At 32.5% G+C, this 20,860-nt stretch overlaps 1 protein-coding gene across 6 annotated transcripts in view; it reads right to left on the bottom strand.

Annotated features, from left to right (window-relative positions):
- Positions 1–20,860, bottom strand: part of MIOS (meiosis regulator for oocyte development) — a 31,115-nt gene that overhangs the window by 1,713 nt on the left and 8,542 nt on the right. For 5 of the 6 annotated variants that reach the window (XM_032483954.1, XM_032483950.1, XM_032483953.1 and 2 more), the window contains 6 exons: positions 15,563–15,817; positions 13,277–13,446; positions 10,839–10,904; positions 9,829–9,987; positions 5,691–5,843; positions 4,283–4,487 (listed from right to left, as the gene is read on the bottom strand). In XM_032483954.1, the coding sequence (XP_032339845.1) occupies positions 4,283–4,487; positions 5,691–5,843; positions 9,829–9,987; positions 10,839–10,904; positions 13,277–13,446; positions 15,563–15,817 (1,008 nt within the window). The remainder of the gene's footprint in view (positions 1–4,282; positions 4,488–5,690; positions 5,844–9,828; positions 9,988–10,838; positions 10,905–13,276; positions 13,447–15,562; positions 15,818–20,860) is intronic. The other variant, XM_032483955.1, reaches the window with a different exon arrangement.

A 20,860-nucleotide genomic window follows, 5' to 3' on the forward strand; every position in this document is an offset into this window, starting at 1 on the left:
AGAACACATATGAAGGAATGTTCACAGCAGCACTGTTCTTAATAGTAAAAATCTGCAAACAACCAAGTGCCCATGGTTGAGTAGAAAAATTTGTTTTGTAGTTATAAATGGAATATACTAAATAGTAATGAAAAATGAATAAACTATAACTACATTTATTAGCATAACTGAAACTAAAAAAAACCCTCCAATTCCAATGTTGAGCAAAAAAGGCAAGTCAAAGGATACACACTGTATGATTCACTTATAAAGAATTTAAAACACAGAGAAAAGTAAACCTATGATAAAACTATACAGAAAAGCAAGAGACTGAATTAACAGACAATTTAGGACACTGGTGACCTTTGAGGAAGAGCCCAAAGAAGTAGGACAAGGTAGGGAGAAATGATCAAAGGCACCCGGTTTAGACAATTTTATCTTCAGCAGTGTAGGGACTCACTGATGTTTAATTTATACATGATGTGTACTTTCCTATCTGTGTTACAGTTAAAAAAAACTGAAGAAAAATAGATTTATTATACATGTACATTTATACATGCACATATACACACATATGTACATAATTTGTAGTGATCAAAAAATGCTCATTCTATTAACTTTGGCCACCTTAATGTGTTTTATTTTGTTCTAAAACAGCAAATCAAATGAAAATATCTTAAGATCACATATAATTAGAGACAAGAATAGAAAAATTAGTAAGTAAAAATATTAAGCTTAATTAAGTAGGTGTATAACTATTAAGACATAATGCTAGGTTCAAAATTTCACCTCGGGCCATTGCACACTTTTAACGACCACAGGGATACTCTTGCAAATAGTTTTTAAAAATCCATCTTGTTTTTGCTAATGGCATGAAGATGAAGAATGTGAAGGTGGTTCAACGATTTAAGATGCAGATACACTGAAATTCTTCCTAAAAGCTTCATAAAAACAACTAACAATGAAAGGGAGGAAAAGACAGAAGAAGGAAGAGAAAATATAGACTTTTTTAAAGATAAGCTATTACATAACTTTGTGTATAGTTCTCAATGATTTTCACTTGTTATTGTAACTTCTAGCACACAGAAAACAGACTGAATTCAGAACAGATTAATCCTTATGTTTCTGATAAGCTGAAAGTAGTAAGTCTACTTCATTATCGTTTAAGAAAAGGCTTTTTAAGATCAAATAGCTTTTAAATTTAAGAAATATTTACAGTGAATTATGAAGATCAGTAATACAGAATAGTTGAAGGAAACTAGAGTTTCAGTTAGGCACTAACTAATAACAACAATAACAACAATAATAATAATTGGGTAGGAAAGAAATACTAATATGTAATCTAACTTTAAAAAATGTATCACATCTAATGGTAGCTCACTGAGAAAAAAATGTGACAATGAATATATATATGTTCATGTATAACTGAAAAATTGTGCTCTACAATGGAATTTGATACAACATTGTAAAATGATTATAAATCAATAAAAATGTTAAAAAAAAGTATCACATCTAGAAGTTAAACTCTGTAAGAGCAGGGATTTTTGTCTGTTTTGTTCACTGTAACACTTCTAGCACTTAGAACAAAAGGTACTAAATAAATACTGTTGAATAAATAATGTTTATAATTTTGAATGGTAAATATTAGCATTTATAATTTATAAGCATTAAATTATAAATACTTATAAGTATAAACTCAATGAGACAGTTTCAATAGAGTTCCAATCTTCAAAGCATAACTGAGTGTAAAAATATGCAACTTTCAGTTAAATAAGCTTATGGAAATTCTGGCCACTTAGATCATGTAGCGTGATGAATGGATATAATCTCTAACTGCAGGCAAAGCGCTGGTGAGGGAGGGGGATGGTCTGTAAACCCAAACCTTTAAACTGTCATGAGCCAGCATTTGATTTCTATTAGGTCTTGTTTCATTTTGGAACTCAAATTCTTCCGATTTTAAAAAATAAAAGAAGAATATGCTTATTAGTTTGTGATTAACTCAGCTCAGTAACGTCTTTAAAAAGAATATATTCAGGCTCCTCTAATCTTCACTATTTCCTGTCAGCCCACTTCCTAGGCCCTGTCACACTGATGCACTTCCTAGTTCAACACACTCTCTTCATTTATCATATTCACTAACCTCTGTATTCCAGTTCATGATTTTCACTCTTTATCTATAACCTGGACAGGCTTTCCTAAAATCTTCATATACTTAAATCTATCAAACTTTAAAGGACCAGCTTAAATGGCATCTTCTTTTTGATCTTCGCCAGATATCCTCCACATAGAAGCAATGTTTCTTTTCCTTTTTCAAAATTCCCAAGACTTTATATAATATCCTTTATTCATCTCAGGGGGCCAAATATACTTCAGAATTTGGAATATTTGGTGATTTTAGAAAAATAATGAGCAAACATTATATAATACCTCCAGGAAAAGTCTGAGGCAGCATTCTGTAATTAAACTCATTAGTATTTCTGCAGTAAAACATAGGAATATTCAGAAATAAAGAAGAGAAATAAAGACTTTAATAACCTCATGTCAACTCTGAACAGTTTTTTGGTTTTTTTTTGCCAAATGAGATTATTGCAAATTCATTAAAAAAAAAACTTTGGCTTTTCAGATTTTTTAAGAGATTTTGGAATGACAGATAAAAGATTCTGGACTAGTACTTATTTTCTAGAATATATAATATCTCCTTTTATATCAGTTATTCAGCTCACTGTATACCATAAGGTCCATGAGGATCTCTGATTCACCTCAGCACATCAGCCTTATCTTAATTAGTATTAAAGAAGTACTCAAACCTAAATAAAGAATTATTTCTGAAGCAAATTTAGAAAAAAATTTCTGAAGCAAACATGAAAAAATGTTAAGGCTTGACAAACCTGGGTGTTGAATATTCATTAAATTAATAGTCTCCATAACAGAGAGTGTAAAATGTTTTATGATTTAATTTTCTTTAAATTCCAGAAAGTTGTGTATTTTCTTATCCATTTCAAAAATAGAAAAGATTGAAAAGCTACTATCTAGCTAAAAGGAATGGCACTCAGGCCATCACAGCTTCCTGAGACTTACATCCAAAAGATGTATTAAAGTGAACTATTTCTATGTATCTCAGTTCACATATAACTTATTTGTGCTATACTTTGCCTCCTTGTAGTAGATTTAATTCCAAATTGTTATTTTCTATTTATTAGTATCAGTGCCATAAAAAAGTGATCAACATGCAACGTAGAAAATGAAAATCCCTGATTAAAATTTAAATCAAAACTAACATGTGTATCTGAAAACATTACATATTGTACTTGTTTAAAAAAAGGCATTTACATTGAAAAATAATAACTTAATGATGCCAGAAAACCTCTTTTACAGATATTAATGCAATAAAACAGACTACTTATATGAACCAGCTGCAGAACAAATCACATAATTTCATAACTAGGAAGGATCACCCAGTCCAACACCTTACATGAAAGAGGACTGAAGCTGACTCTCAGTGTCACAGAGCTTGAACTAAAACAGGCATTTTGATACCATATTGAGTTCTTTATTCACTATTCATTTACCAGTGGCCAGAAATTCAAAAGTTTCTAATTAAGATTTTTGCTATAGTATCATTTTCAAGTTATAGAAATAGCTGAAATATTTCTAGCCACTAAGTACCCTACATTCAATTATCTATTGTTCTCAAAAATTTTTTGTGTATTTACTGTAAGCAGTAAACAATAATTCTAATATTTCTAATCATTAAAAAAATATATTTACTAACTAGTAGACAAACATATGTATAAATATAAATATACAGCAGAAGCAGCACCATAACTTAGAAGTAGAGGGATCTGACCTCCAGGTTAATATTTTTCCCATGTATTTCACAGGTAGATTTTGAAGATGAAATAAGAGAAAATGTGAAAGTGTTTTGAGACTATCAAAAACTATGCATACAGGGTCTTTGTTAATAGATGAGGCCACATTGACTTTTAAACACAAAACTTGAGGGCACTCCTCTTAGAAAAAGTGATAAGAAAATGGTGTAAGATTATTTAATATTTGAGCTGTTCTCATAAACTTTAAATTGGTCAGCATTTGTGAGATTACCCGAGATATTATGGATACAGATTTCACTTTTAATGTACAGATTTTATAAATTATAGAGAACACAAAACCTTCAAGCCAGCAAAGTCGCTTGCTCTTAGAAATAATATATACTCAAGCTGGTGCACCTTTTATTTATAACGTTAAATCAATTATGCAGAAACAATTTCAGCTCAGAAAAGTATATTGTAGAATTATGTCATACCAGGACAACTAGAAACAGGTGTTCCCATATTAATGAGGCAAAGAGCACATCGAGGAAGCGGTTTTCGACAGCCAGGGCAACTCGTGACTTTAGATTTTGTTGGTGAGCCACTGACACCATACTGACTAAAGCCTCGTCCCTGATGAGGCACAGTTGAGCAGCTGTAGGAGATAGACTTTCCACAAAAATTGCAACTCACAAACACCTATAAAACAAATGAAAAGAAGAATAAATATAATGCAAACTTCATAAATAAAATTAATTTTTTTAAAAAATCAAAGCTTGATCCTAACAAATAACCTTTAAATTTACTTTTATACTTTAATTTATCTGCTAAGTCAGTTAGTTCACATTTAAGATTTCCACTTAGCAGTTACATTATTTGAGTACTTCCTCCCTGTTATCTTTATTTAGTTGTATTCTTCCTAATACCACCAAGATATGCAGAAAAACTCAGAAACATCAGAAACAACATTTTAGAAATAACAAGGACTTTATAGAGTTCACATTGGGACATTATAAAATATCCCAATATGACTTTTGATCCGAAGTTCAATGATGTAATCTCCTGAACAAAATTTTCTTATAAAGAAAACACTCATTTCCTAAGATTAAAAGGAGTTAAGATCCTGTAACAGCAAATAGAAACTGTTCATTTTGCTTTTACATTAAACTCCTAGGCTCTTAAACACTTATCATATAGATTAGTAACAAATATTATCATGTAAGGCTATCTTACTAACACTCAAGTCGTTTTAATACAAACACTGATTTCTTTGCTTTCTACAGTAAGACAACAGCACCACCCAGTGCTCACACTGAGGATATACCTGATATTTAATGTGAACTTAGACACAGTGATCTCAAGTCATGTGCTTTATGTGATCACTGATCTCATGTTCTTTAAACTACTGCCAAGAGAAAAATATTTCCATGTGTAATTAGACATATAGATACGTATGTATGTACTGTCAAAGAAATAATTTCCTTATTACATATAATACAGAAAGATTCAATACATAAATGGAATTTATAAGATCATAAAGTAGTTTAGATTCTGAAAGGACATGGAATATACTGGAAAACCTCAGACAACCCTAGGATTGATTTGGTTTTGCCTAAGATCCTCTAGGCCTGCTGTGGTTTGCTCCGTCTCAGATTAAAGCTCAAATCACTGAGATGGTTATTAAGAAATGGCAGGAGCAAAACCTCATGAAGATGAAGGGCAAAATGCAGTCTGGGGTAAGGACAGCAATGGGAACTCAACATGAGCAAAAGAATGAGTTTATTAATAACAACTTATTAAATTGAACCTTGTATTTATCCTACGTAACATATACTTCTATTTGGGGGATAGCGATATTAATAATATGTTACAATTTGATTCTCTCCAAAACAACGTACTTACCTGTGCTAAAGGCTTAGAACTGGGATCCAACTTACTCCTATGAATATCAAATTCAGCTCGTTTATGCCAAAACCTCCAGGCATCTAATAAATTTCTATAATTCTCAATCCAGTACTGAACTCTTTCATCTTTAAGAACATCTAAAGGAGAACCCTAAAAGGAAAACATGAATTACTTCAGTTTTTAAAATTTTCCTGGCTAAGCCTGAAAATTCTAGGTAACATGTGAATATAAGTCAAATGGAAGAAACAGGCCTTCTTTTTGCCAAAAATTGCTGGCTCCTAATGCGGGCATCAATAAAATAAGTGATGGAAGCTCCATTAATTTACTTTAAGCTGGCCTCTACTAATGACATAAATATGCACTCTATGTATTATACCTAGCCAAGGAAGTGTAATTCTCTTTCTTATTTAAGTTTAAAGACCCAAGAGCAATCAATTCACCTTCTTGGTTGAATGAAGTAAAAAGTGATACAAATACCTTTTGTCTAAACAATTAAAACTTTTCGTCTAAACAATTAAAACTAAATATTTACTGTCTAATCCAAATACACACCAAAACTGCTCAATCACATTTAAAATAATACTGGTCCTTCATATCCAGTTATGAACTGAGATGCTATTTTTATATACCTATTTATCTGAAAGTTAAACCTGTCTGTTCTCTCTCTTGTTCTCAATTAAAACATACATTTATCACCTTAAAAATGAAAAAAATAAAAACAAAAAAAACCAAGACTAAACCACAAATGTTTAGCTCTTTTGCCCCTAGGCTACAGGGAAAAGCAACAATTTCTTTTCCTGAAATTTACTATAGATTTCTTCTCATTAAGAACTTCAATTCCTGTCAGTAAGACTTTTCCTAAAACTGCATTTTTCCTGTGACAGTCTACATTTCACCTATGCTTGCTTTGGGTTTTCACAGAATGCCTTTATCTCTGTCCAGGATATTACCCTTAACTTCACATGATGAAGAAAGTAGAGAAAGACCCTATCTCCACCGATGCAGTGGGGATTAATTTGAAGCCAAGTTTTCTCAGTTCTATTCAGGGACCACATAGAAAAGAAAAATGTCAGAGAAAACTTAGCACCCACATCTTCTGGGAAAAGGGAAGAAACCTGTAGCAGCTAATAAAGACAATCTACCTTTAGACATTGCATCAACATAGAAGCAGCGTATCTTTCACCTAGTAACTAAGTATTAATTTCAATTACTGGAGTTAAATTTAGCTAAAAGAACATGTGAAAAACTCATAGTTGACAATTTCATTTCTTAAAAAAGTAAACATCTACTTTAGTCCTCATTATGACCAACTAGCCAGAACTAAGTACTAAAGCACAATACAATCCCTGATTTAAAAAGAAAATTCATAGAAAAATTAAAAATCGTCATAGCCTACTCTGCCCCCTTCCATGGCAGTAAGGATAAACTAAGAAAGAATTTGGCCTATTTGTATTTGATAAGTCATCTCTAGATCTGCCCCAATAAAACTTAAAGTGAAGTTCTAACAAAGTCTGCAGAAGAACAGAGTTCAGAGATTAATTCTTGACCAAATTAGAAGGGTTTGGGAAATACCATGGGCTTGCCACACATCCACAGTAACAAAATCTAAGACCAAAGTGAACAGCAAGTAACTGAACTTCCAAAAGCATTAACCAATATTCTTCAGAAAAAAAAGTAAAAGAACCCAGATCTCTATAATGTACTGTACACAATGTCTAATATTCAATGAAAAAACATTAGACATATAAAAAAAACAGGTAAATGTTGTTCAAAGTAAAGGAGAAAGGCAAACAGTAGAACTAAACCTTAAATAGCCATTATGTTAGAGTAAGCAAATACTGCAATGCAGCTATTAGACATGTATTCAAAGACTTAGAGGAAAACAATGCTTTAATTAGTGAACAGATAGAGATCTGAGCTGAAAAATGTAAACTATAAAAAAAAATTTAGAGTCTATAACTAAAAAGTATAATAACTGAAATTAAGAATTTCCTGAAAAACCTAAAATAAGATAGAAGATAACAGAACAGTCAACATATCAATAGAATTTATCCAATTTGAAGAACAGAAGGGAAAAAAGATGAAAGGAAAATGAACAGAGCCTCAGATTCTTGTGGGACAATATCAAATGCTTTAATATATGTGTAGTAATAGTCCAAGAAGGAGAAGAGAATGAGACTGAGGCAGGGAAAAAAAATATTTAAAGAAATAATGCCCCCAAACTTCCCAAAATCTGATGAAAAACATTGACTAGCAGATCCAAGCTCAGTGAATCACAAGTAGGATTAAAAAAACAAAAAACCAAAAAAACCCACAACTAGGCATCAGGGTTAAACTGTGGAAAATGAAAAAGAAAATCTTGAAAACAGCCCAAGGAAGAATGAAACACTACATAGGGGAAACAAGATAATAATAGCTGATTTCTCATCAGAAACAATGGAGGCAGGAAGACTATGAAACCATATCTTTAAAGGGCTGAAAGAAAACAAGAGCAAAACAGACATTTTCAATTAAAATTAAGATGAGAGAATCTGTCACCAGTAAATCTGAACTATAAAAAAATGCTAAAGAGAAAGACCAAAGGGAAATGATACCAGATGAAATTCGAGTCTACTTCAAGGAATAAACAATACCAGGTACAGTAAATGAGTAACTAAATATAAAAGCCCATGGTTTCATTCTTCACATAATTCACGTAAGAGAAAACTGACTGTACAAAGCAAAAACATAGCACTGTAAGATGGAGTTTATAATATATGTTGAAGTAAAGTACATGACAATAGGACAAAGGAGGGGGTTTGTAAACAGGATTACATTGCTGTAACACTTTTGAAACGTGAAACATGAAGCAAAAAAAGTGGGAAGTGTCAGGTGGGAGGTAAGAAAGGGAAAGGGTGAAGTGGGATGCATGAATTATCAAGTGTGAAATGTAAAGTATTAGGAAGTAAAATGCTTACTGATGGGTTAAGGATGCATACTGTTAGAACCAGAGCAACTACTTAAAAGAAAAAGATAATTGTAAACAGGTATAGCTAAAAAGCCAACAGATAAAATAAATACTAAAATATTCAATCAGCTCAAAAGAAGGCAGGAAAGAACAGAAACAAAAGAAGGAAAAACAAAAGGGAAAACAAACAGCAAGACGGTAGACTAAATCTTGACCACATAAATATAAATGGTGGAAACTTCTCAATTAAAAGGCAGCTGATTATCAGACTAGATTATTTTTAAAAGGCAAGATCCAATTCTACACTACATTTTAAATATATGTGATAAATCTTGTCAAGAGGTTACCAACCATTTGCATTCCATAGCCATTGATCTATATAGTTTAACAGATGTGAATTCATTTCAGTAAGAAAATAATGACACATTATGCTACAGGACACTTTTCTTCCATGGACAGTGGCCTGCTATCTCAGGCTAGGTTTACACTGTGGTCTGTGGGGAAGTATGTACATTTGTTCATAAGAAGGTGGGATGGGAGGAGGGGACACTTCACATAACATGCTATCATATTGTGTAAAAGGATAAGGAAAGGAAAGAGGACATCATGAAGGGAGAAGATTAGCTGGAGAGCTATAAGAAATATCAGGAAAATGCTCTAAAATGTCACCATATTTCCAACAAAAGCAAAGTAGAAGGGAACATTTGCCAGGAATCCATTTTTAACTACGGGACAGTAAAAACTGAGAGAAAATAGATGAATAGTTACCCCAAATCATGCCCACTGATTTGGGAAAATGAGAATTAACAGAGTTGAGTGTAATTTGTCCTCTGTACTTCAAGTGAGATGTATAGCAGTAGTTCAGGTCAGGAAAGGGCAATCTCTTTGTAGAAGGTGTAGTCCTGTCAACAACTGGAGAAACTGAAGGTTTCTCCGCTCCATTTGAACTTTACGTAAATTCAAGACTGACACTTTCCAAAATGAAAAGAAAACCTGGATAACCCAATGCAGGAGGCTTAGGGACAATAAGATAAGGCAGAAGTCCTCTATAGATCAAGTGATTAGATTAAAGCCAAGTACGTTCTGAAGATCCTCAGCAAGCAAAAGGGCATACCCACTCAGTAAGGGAAGAAAATACAAGAGGTTAAGCATTTTTTTCTCTGCAAGCTGCTGCCACACTGCACTAACCTGTAACATGCAGTAACTTGCTGTTTGAACATCTCCAGTTCTGTCAACATAACTCTCCATTAAGTCCACTCCATCTTTAGTAAGCCCTGTAAGCAGTATTCCTTCCAAATTTCCAGCTTCTTTCATTTCATTGGTCAACTTTTCAATGTATCTATTTAACTGGAAAATTCAAAGTGATTTTTCTAAAGCAATTCATTTCACTATTTGTATTTGTGCTTCAAAACCTCTACATGTGGAACATTATTCTTAATGGAAAACATTTTTAAAACAAAAGCACTTGTAAAAATCTAGATATGTGATCTCTAAGAAGTATGCATCTATTATAAATTACAATGCTGCAGCCATGATCATTTAAAGTATTTTTTTAAAAGACAAGGTATTTACTGTTTGATAATTATTCTATAAAAGATCTACAGACAGTCTTACTACTTTAAATTTAAGGCGAGAACTGCCCTTATTATTTTGTAGTTCCTGATGTCTACTACCGTAGGATGTAATAGAGTCACAGAATCTGAGTTGGAAGGGAACTTCAAGATTGCTAACAATAACCATTCCTTATAAAGTCTTTCCTGACTGCATCCCAACCAAACTCTGGCCAAGATTCCCCTATGTTCCCCCAGCACTTTCTCATCACTATGGTACTTAGTACACTGTATTGTTTATATGCATTTCTCTCTCACTATCTACATAGCACATGCATTTACTACCTGCTTATTGTATCAGAAAATGAAGGAATCCTTTTACAGCATTGCTAAAGAGTGAGTTTAATATCTTTATCTATTGACTAATCTCAGTCCCCAAAGCAGAAATAAATGAAAATATTAAATCAGCATTCTTAAAACAAATAAATTTAGTTATGATACATATTTACAAGATCTTGATCTAATAATTACTTTACTTCTCAAAGAATTTAAATATAAATCTCAGATACATATTTATACATAAATATTAGTTTCTTAATCCAGTGACAATATTAATCACTTTAAATACAGAATTATATCACTTCTTACCTGACTATCACTAAGGAATTTACAAGCAAATGCCACTCTGTCACGTACAGCAACTTTGTTTTCATACTGAAAAGGAGAAAAGCAAGGAGTTACTTTTAGGTGCTATGAGTTTTAAATTTTTGCACACTAAGTAAGTATTTTATACCTAATATGTAATTTTATTTTCAAATGTATTAGAAAGTTATTGTATATATACTGGCAATTCCAGTATATCAATGGTATATCAATACCATTGATGCCTAAGATGCCTTTCTTAATGTAACTCTTAGGAAACTCAGTGTTAAGGTTTTTGTCCTTACCAAGTAAACCTCTTAAACTGACCAATTCAATTTTTTAAAATCCCAGTTCAGTCTTATATAACTCTAACATAAAATAGAAGCAATGGTGTATAGTTTATCAAATTTAAGATGCCATGTAAACTTTCCATCACAGAAGATAATTTTGGTGAAACTGAAGAAATCTCTCCATGGCTCCTAAGTTAAACAAGTCTACAAATCTATGAGTTACCAGCAAATATACCAGTACAGGATTTAAAAAGAATATTAATACGTATTTCCAAACACAGTTTTAAAACATACTCTTATAAATAGACATACTTTCGTGGCTATAGTAAAATACTGTTATGTAGGTGGTTTGTGTCAAAGCGAAGGGGCATTATGATAAATACTTAAATCTTTATATACTTGCCAGTATTGTAAAACATGATTTTGAAAAATGTTTACTATAAATGTAGAAAGGTACTATTAATTTTGTGATGGGTGGATAAAAGATCCTATTTCCACTGAAGTCATTCCATGAGGTACAGTTTTCTTCCTTTAAATATAGATCACTTCAGCTGATACCTTAGTGTGTTTTCTCAGTTATAAAATATGGTTCTGCCCTATAAAGGGAACATGTTTGGTACAAACTAGATTTAACTCAGATTAAGTTACATATGTTACAATTTCGATCTGGAAAGAGTTATAAATACTATCTGTCCCATTTTACAGCTGAGAAAACTAAAACCCAAAAAAAAGATAACTGACCAGCTAAGGTAACTGTGGCAGAGTGAAGACTCAAATCTTAATCTTTGGATTTCCCAATTCAGTATTTTTCACTAGATTACTATAACTTAACAATTAAAAAAAGTTACTTATTTATATATAAAAAGTATAATTAGGTACATTCTTGAAACAGTTTGGAAATATGAAATTCCTCTCAAGATACAATATCCCTTATTTAGGTATAAGAAAAGAAGGTATTTATAATAGGTCATGTAATGGAAAATACAGAAATTTAATATTTACACTATATATTTCTCTATCAATTTAAAATCTGAATAATCCACTTTTCTCTAGTCTTCATTATTCTCTACCACTTCTTGAAAGTTTCACTTTATTTCTTCAAGATGCAGCATTTAAAGTCTTCTATTTAACAAAAAAAGAGTGGTAATAGTAAAAACCAAAACAGACAAAAAAAGAAACCCAACATGCTCTTGGATATTAATTTCAAGTGGTTAGAAAAGTTCAATAGTAATTTGTTAAAAGTAATGAACAAAATAAATAGACTAAAGAATTGTCAAAATGGACACTAACAACATTTATTAAAATATTCATTAAGATACCTCAATAAAATACGTTTTTATAAATTCCTCAGAACTGACATTTAAATCAATTATCAGTGTATATTTTACAATAAATGCTACAATGGCAAAAAAAAAAAAAAAAAAAAAGAAAGAAGTTTCACATTAGAAGGCTCTTCTCAGTGCTAGAAAGAAGCCCAACAAATGCAAAGAAAGTTGTGGTACTAACGTAAAGCTTAAAACTCAGTAACTAAATATGGTAAGTAACCCTTACTTGCTTCTTTCTTTCCCCACTTTGTGATAAACAACCTATTTGGTGATTTGGTCATAAGTGGTTACAACAGGAGAGGAAAAAAAAAAGCAATAAAAAGACCAAAGAGTGAAAAAATGAAATAGTCCACTATAAGTTGTATAATCGTATAATACATCTCTCCAAACTGGAAGGTGTCTGAGAATGACAAATACTAACTCAGACAAGATATACGGTCATCTTGACCATAAACGATCACGTACTGATTTACTTAACTAAAAAAAACAAAAACAAAAAAACACCATACACACTTTTAAGAGACTATATTTCAATATAAAATGTGTGTTTCCATAGTTGTAGAGCTCTAGAGCTCAGTTATTAAGCTAAAGGATAAAATCTTATTCCTAGAATTCTATACTGTAAGTTGTTTTATTAAAACCATAAAAAAGATCAAGTTCAGTCTGCTATCAGCTAACTCCAAACTTTGAAGATACCTTATTTAAAATAATATAAAATGCATTGAAGCATAAACAAAATTTTATGCAACTGACATTTGGAATTTTAACAAAGTTAGATGAAAACATCCTATCTTAAAGGGACAGTTTCATGAAACAGAAAAGAGCTTACCAATACTCCATCATAAGATCCTGCTTCACTCGTCAGAAATGCAAACATGACACAGAGATATGGGTTGTTTAACTGTAAACGTAAAGTGCTGCACATCTCTCTCCAAAGGGAATTCTTCTCATCCGTATAACCCGATAAAGCCATTGCTACCACATTAAGATTCAGATCACCTGCATATTAAAAACAGCCAGCTAATCAAAGTAATTAAAAACTTAGTATCTCCTTCTTCTAGCTCTTCAACCATAAACAAATAAAGATCAGAGGGTCACTTTTACCCTCTGAAAAATAATCCCATTAGAGAAAGGGTTTTGACTCAGACTGGAAATTTTGGCTAGGACCACAAGCAAAAGTTTCCATTCTTAGAAAATTTCTGCTCATATTGGAAGCCCTGGTAGGACAAGCACATCTTTTAATTCTCAAGTTCTCATTCCAGGCAGGTTCCTATATGGTATGTTATTGCTTACGGTCCAAATGAAGAGTAGGGAAGCTGTCCTACCAGGATCATTGTCAACTTTATCAACAAGTTCATATTTGCTGAAATGTTTCAAAGGGTTCACAGTAAATATTACTGTACCTCAGGACTGCAATTTCCAAAATAATTTTTTTTCCTATTCCTAAATATGTAATCACATGCTTATGTATATGTTTTATCAGCAAGGTACTGAAAGCCAATATTTCAGCATTCTTATTATAGTATTTTAACTTTCTAATTTTTCTAGGACAAAATTAACTATCAGAATGACCACAGAATTGTATTTAGACATATTTAAAACAAAGCATTTGTTACCAATAATCTCCAACATTTGTTCTCAGCAGTTTACATGGCTGCTGATGAGCTGCTAGACTGGCAGTCAGCCCTCTGCCTGCCTAGCCATCTCACGTAAGTTCAGCTTCAAAAGAGAAAATTAAATTCACCTTTAACTTTTACTTTGTTTTCTACATTTAGTACAGCAGCTTTATTAGGTCTCTTGATCCTAATCATTTTCTTTTTTCCCAAACAAAACAGCATTTCCCACTTTATGTTCTTAATAGCCTGTTCTTCATTTCTGTAAACATTTTCCCCAAGTTATTTTATGTCTGTTTCCTGGGCCTACTCTATTTAAGTCTTTCAAAGTAAAAAACAGCAACAAAAGAATATCATCTTTTAATCCTGCTTAGAACAATTTATTTCCAAATGGAAAAGAATATCTGATTCCAAAGGGAAATCTTTACTCCAGATCTTACCAGGTTATTGAAATCACTGAAAAGACACCTTTCCCCTATTATTATGGGTATTTAAATCTAACACCAAATTTTCCAAGTACACCTGACAAGGGAGTGTCATGCTCTCCGGTAGCAACGAAATTATAATTAGGAATGACTTTGATATTTAATATTAAATATTTTTTCCATCATCTCATATCTTCTTTTGCACTATCAAATGGGGAAGACTTACGTTAGAGCAAAAGTGAAGGAAAAGAGGCCAATCTGGCCAAAATATTAGCTTTTTCAACTTTTAGACTGCAAGTAAACATATTACAGTTAATTTCACGTTTTTTTCCTATGGTATAACAGAACCTTAATAGTTTCAAAATGGGCCTGTATATAAGAATTAAGTATTCTGAATGTTCAAAAATAATTTGCTAGATGTATTAGAAATCAATAGCTATATATATACCTTAGGTATTTTCAAGTGAAATATTCCTGGTAAGAAAAAAACTGAATTTCTGGATTAAGATTTATTTCTCTGGGTATTTGCTTATAAAATATCAGAGTGAAAATTTTATCACATTTCTTTGTTTCTTCCTTTAAAAAAAAGTTAAATGGAAAGTATGTTTAAATCAGCAGACTCAAGTAGAAATATTTGTGCAGATCAAAGCATGATTTTTATAAGAATCTGTATTAGTCTAACTAAAAGTATCATTCAGTTTCCTACAAGTCAATCAAAAACCACCCAAAAGATAAAGTATAAAAATACACTCAAATGTTTGCCATAAAAATGCTTGCAGATGAAGTAGTCCTAATCTCCAGGAAAAAGTATTTTTTAAATGTATATGAACTGTCTTTAAAGAAAAAACACTGAAAATGAACACATTTGAGTACTTATGATATTATGACAATTAAGACACGTTCTTTTTCACAAACAAAAGGGATGGGCTAACATTCACTTCTATAGATATAGTTCTGTGCTGATTTCACTTTCAAAAATATTTACACAAAAATATTACTTAGATCTTTAAAAATTATCAGCATCTTTTCTTTAAAGGATTCTATGAACCACAAGAATCTTAGAATATAATCCAATACCTTTTCCTGAAGATGCCCCTTCATTCAGGATTTGGATTGCTCGTCGAATATCCAAGTTGAACAGTGCCACAGCAGCAGCTCTCTCCCATTCCCCTTCTTGTACAAGGGAGTTCAAAAACGGCCCCACATCTACATCCATTCCTTTCTTTATCCACCCACAAAGTTGTAAAGCTAAAATTCTCTCTTCATTTAAATTCTGAGTATCAGTTTGCTTATCCAACCCACTCCAATTATGTCTGCTGCTTTCCACCACTCCTAAAAAGAGAAACATTTTTATATTGTTTTATCATTTATTATTTTTTGAAATATATTTGGAAAGTAAGTCAGTTTTACATAAAAATATTTCAACAATTAGATTTTAAGTATTCAACTTCTCAGCCACAATTTTATGATAGGATTAATATGTGATATGCAACAAACAAAACATATTTGACATATTGCTAAGTATAACAGTTTCCTGAGTTACAACAAAGAGCTCTTGGAATAAGTCAGTGCCCCAGGGGCTGAGTCACTGCTTCAGAGAAGGCTCCCTGACCACTAACTTAAAACAGGGTGCCACCTGTTATTATCAAACTTGTCATTGGGTCCTGTATTTCCTTTAGCACTAGCATAAGGTCCCATATTTTATTTATTAATTTTTCAGCCTTATCTTTTCTCCTACTAGAACATAAATTCCAAAAGGGCAGGCATCTTGTGTTTTTATTTGAAAGGTGTCCCCAGTGCTTGAGATCCAGCAGATACTGAAGCTTTCTCTCCCTCCCGAGTCCTGTCACTCTATGTACAAACATAGAGCATGTATCAACAAACACATCTATGTGAAAAAATGAGACAGAAATCACCAAAGTACTCTGAAAGGCTAAGTACTAAGCTAAAATACAACAGGAATGATTTGAAGGTTTTCCCACCTTACTAAACCAGGAGACTTTACATTTTCATTGCCTTTTCATAAGGAATCTAAATAATTCTTGTAGCATTATTTACACTGCAATCAAGGCAGATGATCCCAATGGCAGAACAATTTCACTTAGGATGATATTTGGTGTCAAATAAAGGTAAAACAAATAAAGATGAAACTTAAGGACTCTATTAATTGCAACTCAAATTCTTCAATGTTCTAAAAAGTTTTACCATTAAAATTGTCATTATGTACTTATCTATTGTTATTTTAACAAAGGATTTTCAGAATTAAGTTAGGAATTAGGTAGTAAGAATGCCCAATATTACAAAAGTCTTTTATTTGTAGTAATTTACAGTAATTCTACATTTACATAGTTACATACAGTAATTATACATTTGTAAAAAAAAAAACAAAAAACTAGATCAAAACAAATACATAGGTCTTAAGAAATAATTCAGCTTGTCTGTAGTAGGCAGAGTTGGAAAATGAGCTCCATGAAAGAGTCTGAACATGAATTTTCGTAAAATTGTGGAAATTTAAAAAATAGTTAAATAATTATCCTTGAAATTACTTATATTTAACCTCATTATTGGGAATTTGCCAATTCAGGTCAAGGAATTACGAAGAGACTTTCGAAAAGAAGTTTTCTTCCTTAAAGAGAATATCTGCCCATCGAAAAGAGGAAGTGTGCTGCTCTATTTGCAATCATGAGGGAAGTCAGTGGAGACAAAACCATTTTTAGCTTATGAAAGTGAAATTTTAAGAACTATGAGAAAATTGTGAATAATTCAATGATAAAGTTAATAAAAGACACGTTGAAAATTAAAACTTTCTTTCTGAATAACAAATTTAAATTATTTAGATAGAATACAGTCATTAAATTTTATGTAGAACAAGCTGCAGATGTATTTGAATGTATTTATTTTCCAAACACCTCTAATAAATTTTGGATTCAGTGCTGACATTATTTAATTAATAGTAAAAATAACTACTTTAAATGGGTGAACAAAAGGTAGAAATATATTTTTCCAAAAATTCCTCACAGTTTAATAATATTCTAGTTTCTTAGGGTTTTTATTTTCTAGAAATTGTGTCATAGAATAGAGATCAATGTGTATGAACCCAAAGAATTCACTACTAGGAAGTGAAAAAAATATCCTTTAAGTGCATGGACACTGTGTCACATATTTTGGCTCCTCAGAGATCTTCCTACTGCTTAATAACTATGCTACAGGTAATTAGGGTTATCAAACAAGCAACGTGGTATTATTGTATGTTTTTAGGTAGTCATATTATGATTTTTAATATGTATGAATTTTTAAATGTGATTTTAACATCTGAAAAGGGATTAAAATCTATTTATGCATGTTATGCAATACTAAAGTGATAAAATTATATCCCCTAAATTTTAGATTGCCCTATATATAAATAATAGAATCGACATTTTATGATAGTTGTGAGGGAAACAAGTTCACTTAAACATTTAAAAGCATTAAAAACATTTTTTTGTTTCAAACACTACACCAAGCAATCAGACACTATGCTACTAGCAGATATTAGTTTCATTTTTGTATCTATATAATAACAAAGCAGTAAAATTAATTATCCAGTGTTTATAAAAACATTTTGTTCTTAAAAACATATATCCCAGCTTTTCTGCCCCTTCAAGTAATTCTTAATAGACAAGCTTTCTAGATCAGAGTTTATCCTGTAATTATGAAAAACATTTTCATCATATTGGATGGAAAGCTGACCAATATTTATTATACAACTTTCTGCCATCTTAAAAGGAAGGAATTATACCTACTGACAACATTGTGACCCTGCTCTACAGGACGTACAGGACAATGCCTCAGGGCATGCATGCTCCTCATCCTGGCTGATTTCAACACTGGTCCGTCCCATAAACTAGCCTCTATTTCTCTTCTTCGTTATCTCCCGTGGTCTATACCTCCAAGATTTTACTCCCCCTTTCATGGACACACTCCAAATTGTTCCTTCTCCAAAAGAACCACTTTCTAACCACCACCTCATAGCCTTCCAGCTCACAATCTCAATCTCACAATCTTTTGACCACTCATATTTCTACTTATCAGTCTTCTCCTATCATCTTCCTCCCCATCCAAGTTAGATCCCAAGGACCAACAAATGAATCATTCTCTTGCCAGTAGCCTTAATTCTCTTGCCCCACTGTCCTTTATTCTGTCTCTGGTAAAACAACATTGCCCTACGGGCCTTCTGTATCTCAAGGCAATGCTCTCCTCTTCTCTGTATCTTCACTCCACAACCTCCCTGCTCCTTCTCAATAAGCAAACCTAGTACGTTGAGAAAACAGGAGACTTCAGGTAGAAAACTCTGCAGCTCTGGTCACTGAACCTTAAACAACCTGCAAACCTTTTCCCTTTGCCTTTGCCTAAAGTGGAATAGGTGTATATCTTTCTGTCTAAAGCCAATCTTTCACCTGTCATTTGGATCCCATTCCTAGGAATTTGCTCTTCACCTTCTTTACTCTGCAGTTTTAACCTCTTTCTGTGGGTTTCCTCTCATTAGCATTTAAATAAGCTTAAATCAGTCCCATGTTAAAAACAAAAACAAAGCAACACAAAAGCCCTCCCCTGACCCCTGACTCACCTGCTACTATCACTGTGTATCTTTTTATCTTCTACATATAGTCAAATTTCTTGAAAGAATTAAAATGATCTCATTTCTTCAACCTAAATTTCTTGCCCAATGGACATCTCCACCTAGCTTTCTCAAATTCAACTTATCCTAAAATAAACTCTTCTCTTCTTCTCAAATGCATTCTTCCTATGTTATTCCTATCTAACTAGTGTTAGTATTACCCCAGTTGCCTTAGTGTGCTTTCATTTTTCCTTCCTCTCCATCTCCTTTAATCATTTTGTTCCACACTCTAATTTACCCACATTTCTCTAGCTCTGCTGCCAGTAACCTTGGTAAAAACAGTCACATTTTACCTTAATCAGCTCTAAAACACAAAACACTAAAAGCCAAACACAACTTTAAAACACAAATCTAATTCTGGTTCTGCTCTTTAAAATCTTTCCTTGGTTTCCACTTGTTACAGTATGATAAATCAGGATTTCTGAGACCTGAGTTACCCCACTGCTTACCTTTCTAGCCTCCTTCTCTCTTCAAGTCCTCTCTCACATCTGTTCCAGCAATACTCAATGTGCTCTCCTCTGGGCTCACTGCATATGCTGCTCCCTGTCTGAATTTCTCTTGGCCTTCACCTCCTGTGGGAAACCATCACTAACCCCTACAACCAGATTATGAATTCTTCTACACATAATTGTATGTTTTTCCTCACATTATAACTGACTGTTTATTTGTCCATATTCTGAACTATAGTTGACCCTGGAACAACATAGGTTTGAACTGCGTGGGTCCACTTTTACACAGATTTTTTTCAATAAATACAGAAACTTTATTTCCATTTTGTAGATCTTTAACTAAATGTAGGGAAAAGTTAGTATTCAATTAAAGATCAAAATGTGTGGAATCAAAAGAACTAGGGTTTGAGTCCTTATACTATCCAAACTGCTTCAGCTTCCTGCCCTGGGGTAAGTCATTTACCATTTACTTTGTTTTCGAGGCAGAATGCAGATTTTTGCGGGCAGGGGCGTTGGGGACTAACCTCTTGTCTTGTTCAACTATAGAAAGTAAACTCCCCAAGAGTAGGAATGACACCTATCTTGTCCCATAAGGGAAGAAACATAGCTATCTTGTTCACAGTTACGACTCCACTTCCTAGGAAAATTCTTGGCATACAGTTAGCAAGTAATAAGTATTTGCTGAATGAATGAATAAATTTACCTCATATCATAGTCGTAAAAACAAAGTAACATGGAGAAAGCAACTAGCATCGCTTAATTTACAGTAAGCACTTAATATATACTGTCATCAAAGGTAAAATTCAGCTGTGCACTCTAATAAACTTGTGCATTAGATTACTGTAGGCAACATGGTTCCATGTGCCTTGACTTACTATGTATTGAATTATTAGAGAAAGAAGTATGGCCAGATAAAAGATGGAAACCTGGGGCTGCCATCTTTGACAGTCATTCCTCTTTTTATTTTTGAGCTGTAGAAACAAAAATAAAACCAAACCAAAAAGCTAAAACAGCAAGTAGTCCAACAGTAAGTAGTCTTTTTTAGTCTGCATAAAGACTACTCTTGACGCAAGTCAAGGCACTCAATTTGTCTATACTGGACCAGAAGAATATAAAGATATTCCATTTTTCCCCTTGCTTTTTCTCAGAGGTAGTTTGTTGGCCTTTCCCTAAAATATAACAAAAAAACAGCAAAAACAATAATAAACTCAGAATACTGAGAATGCAGTGTGGCCTTACCTGCTATATAGTTATAAATACTATTTAAAG

This window comes from Camelus ferus, chromosome 7, assembly GCF_009834535.1.
Source record: "Camelus ferus isolate YT-003-E chromosome 7, BCGSAC_Cfer_1.0, whole genome shotgun sequence".
NCBI lineage: Eukaryota > Metazoa > Chordata > Mammalia > Artiodactyla > Camelidae > Camelus > Camelus ferus.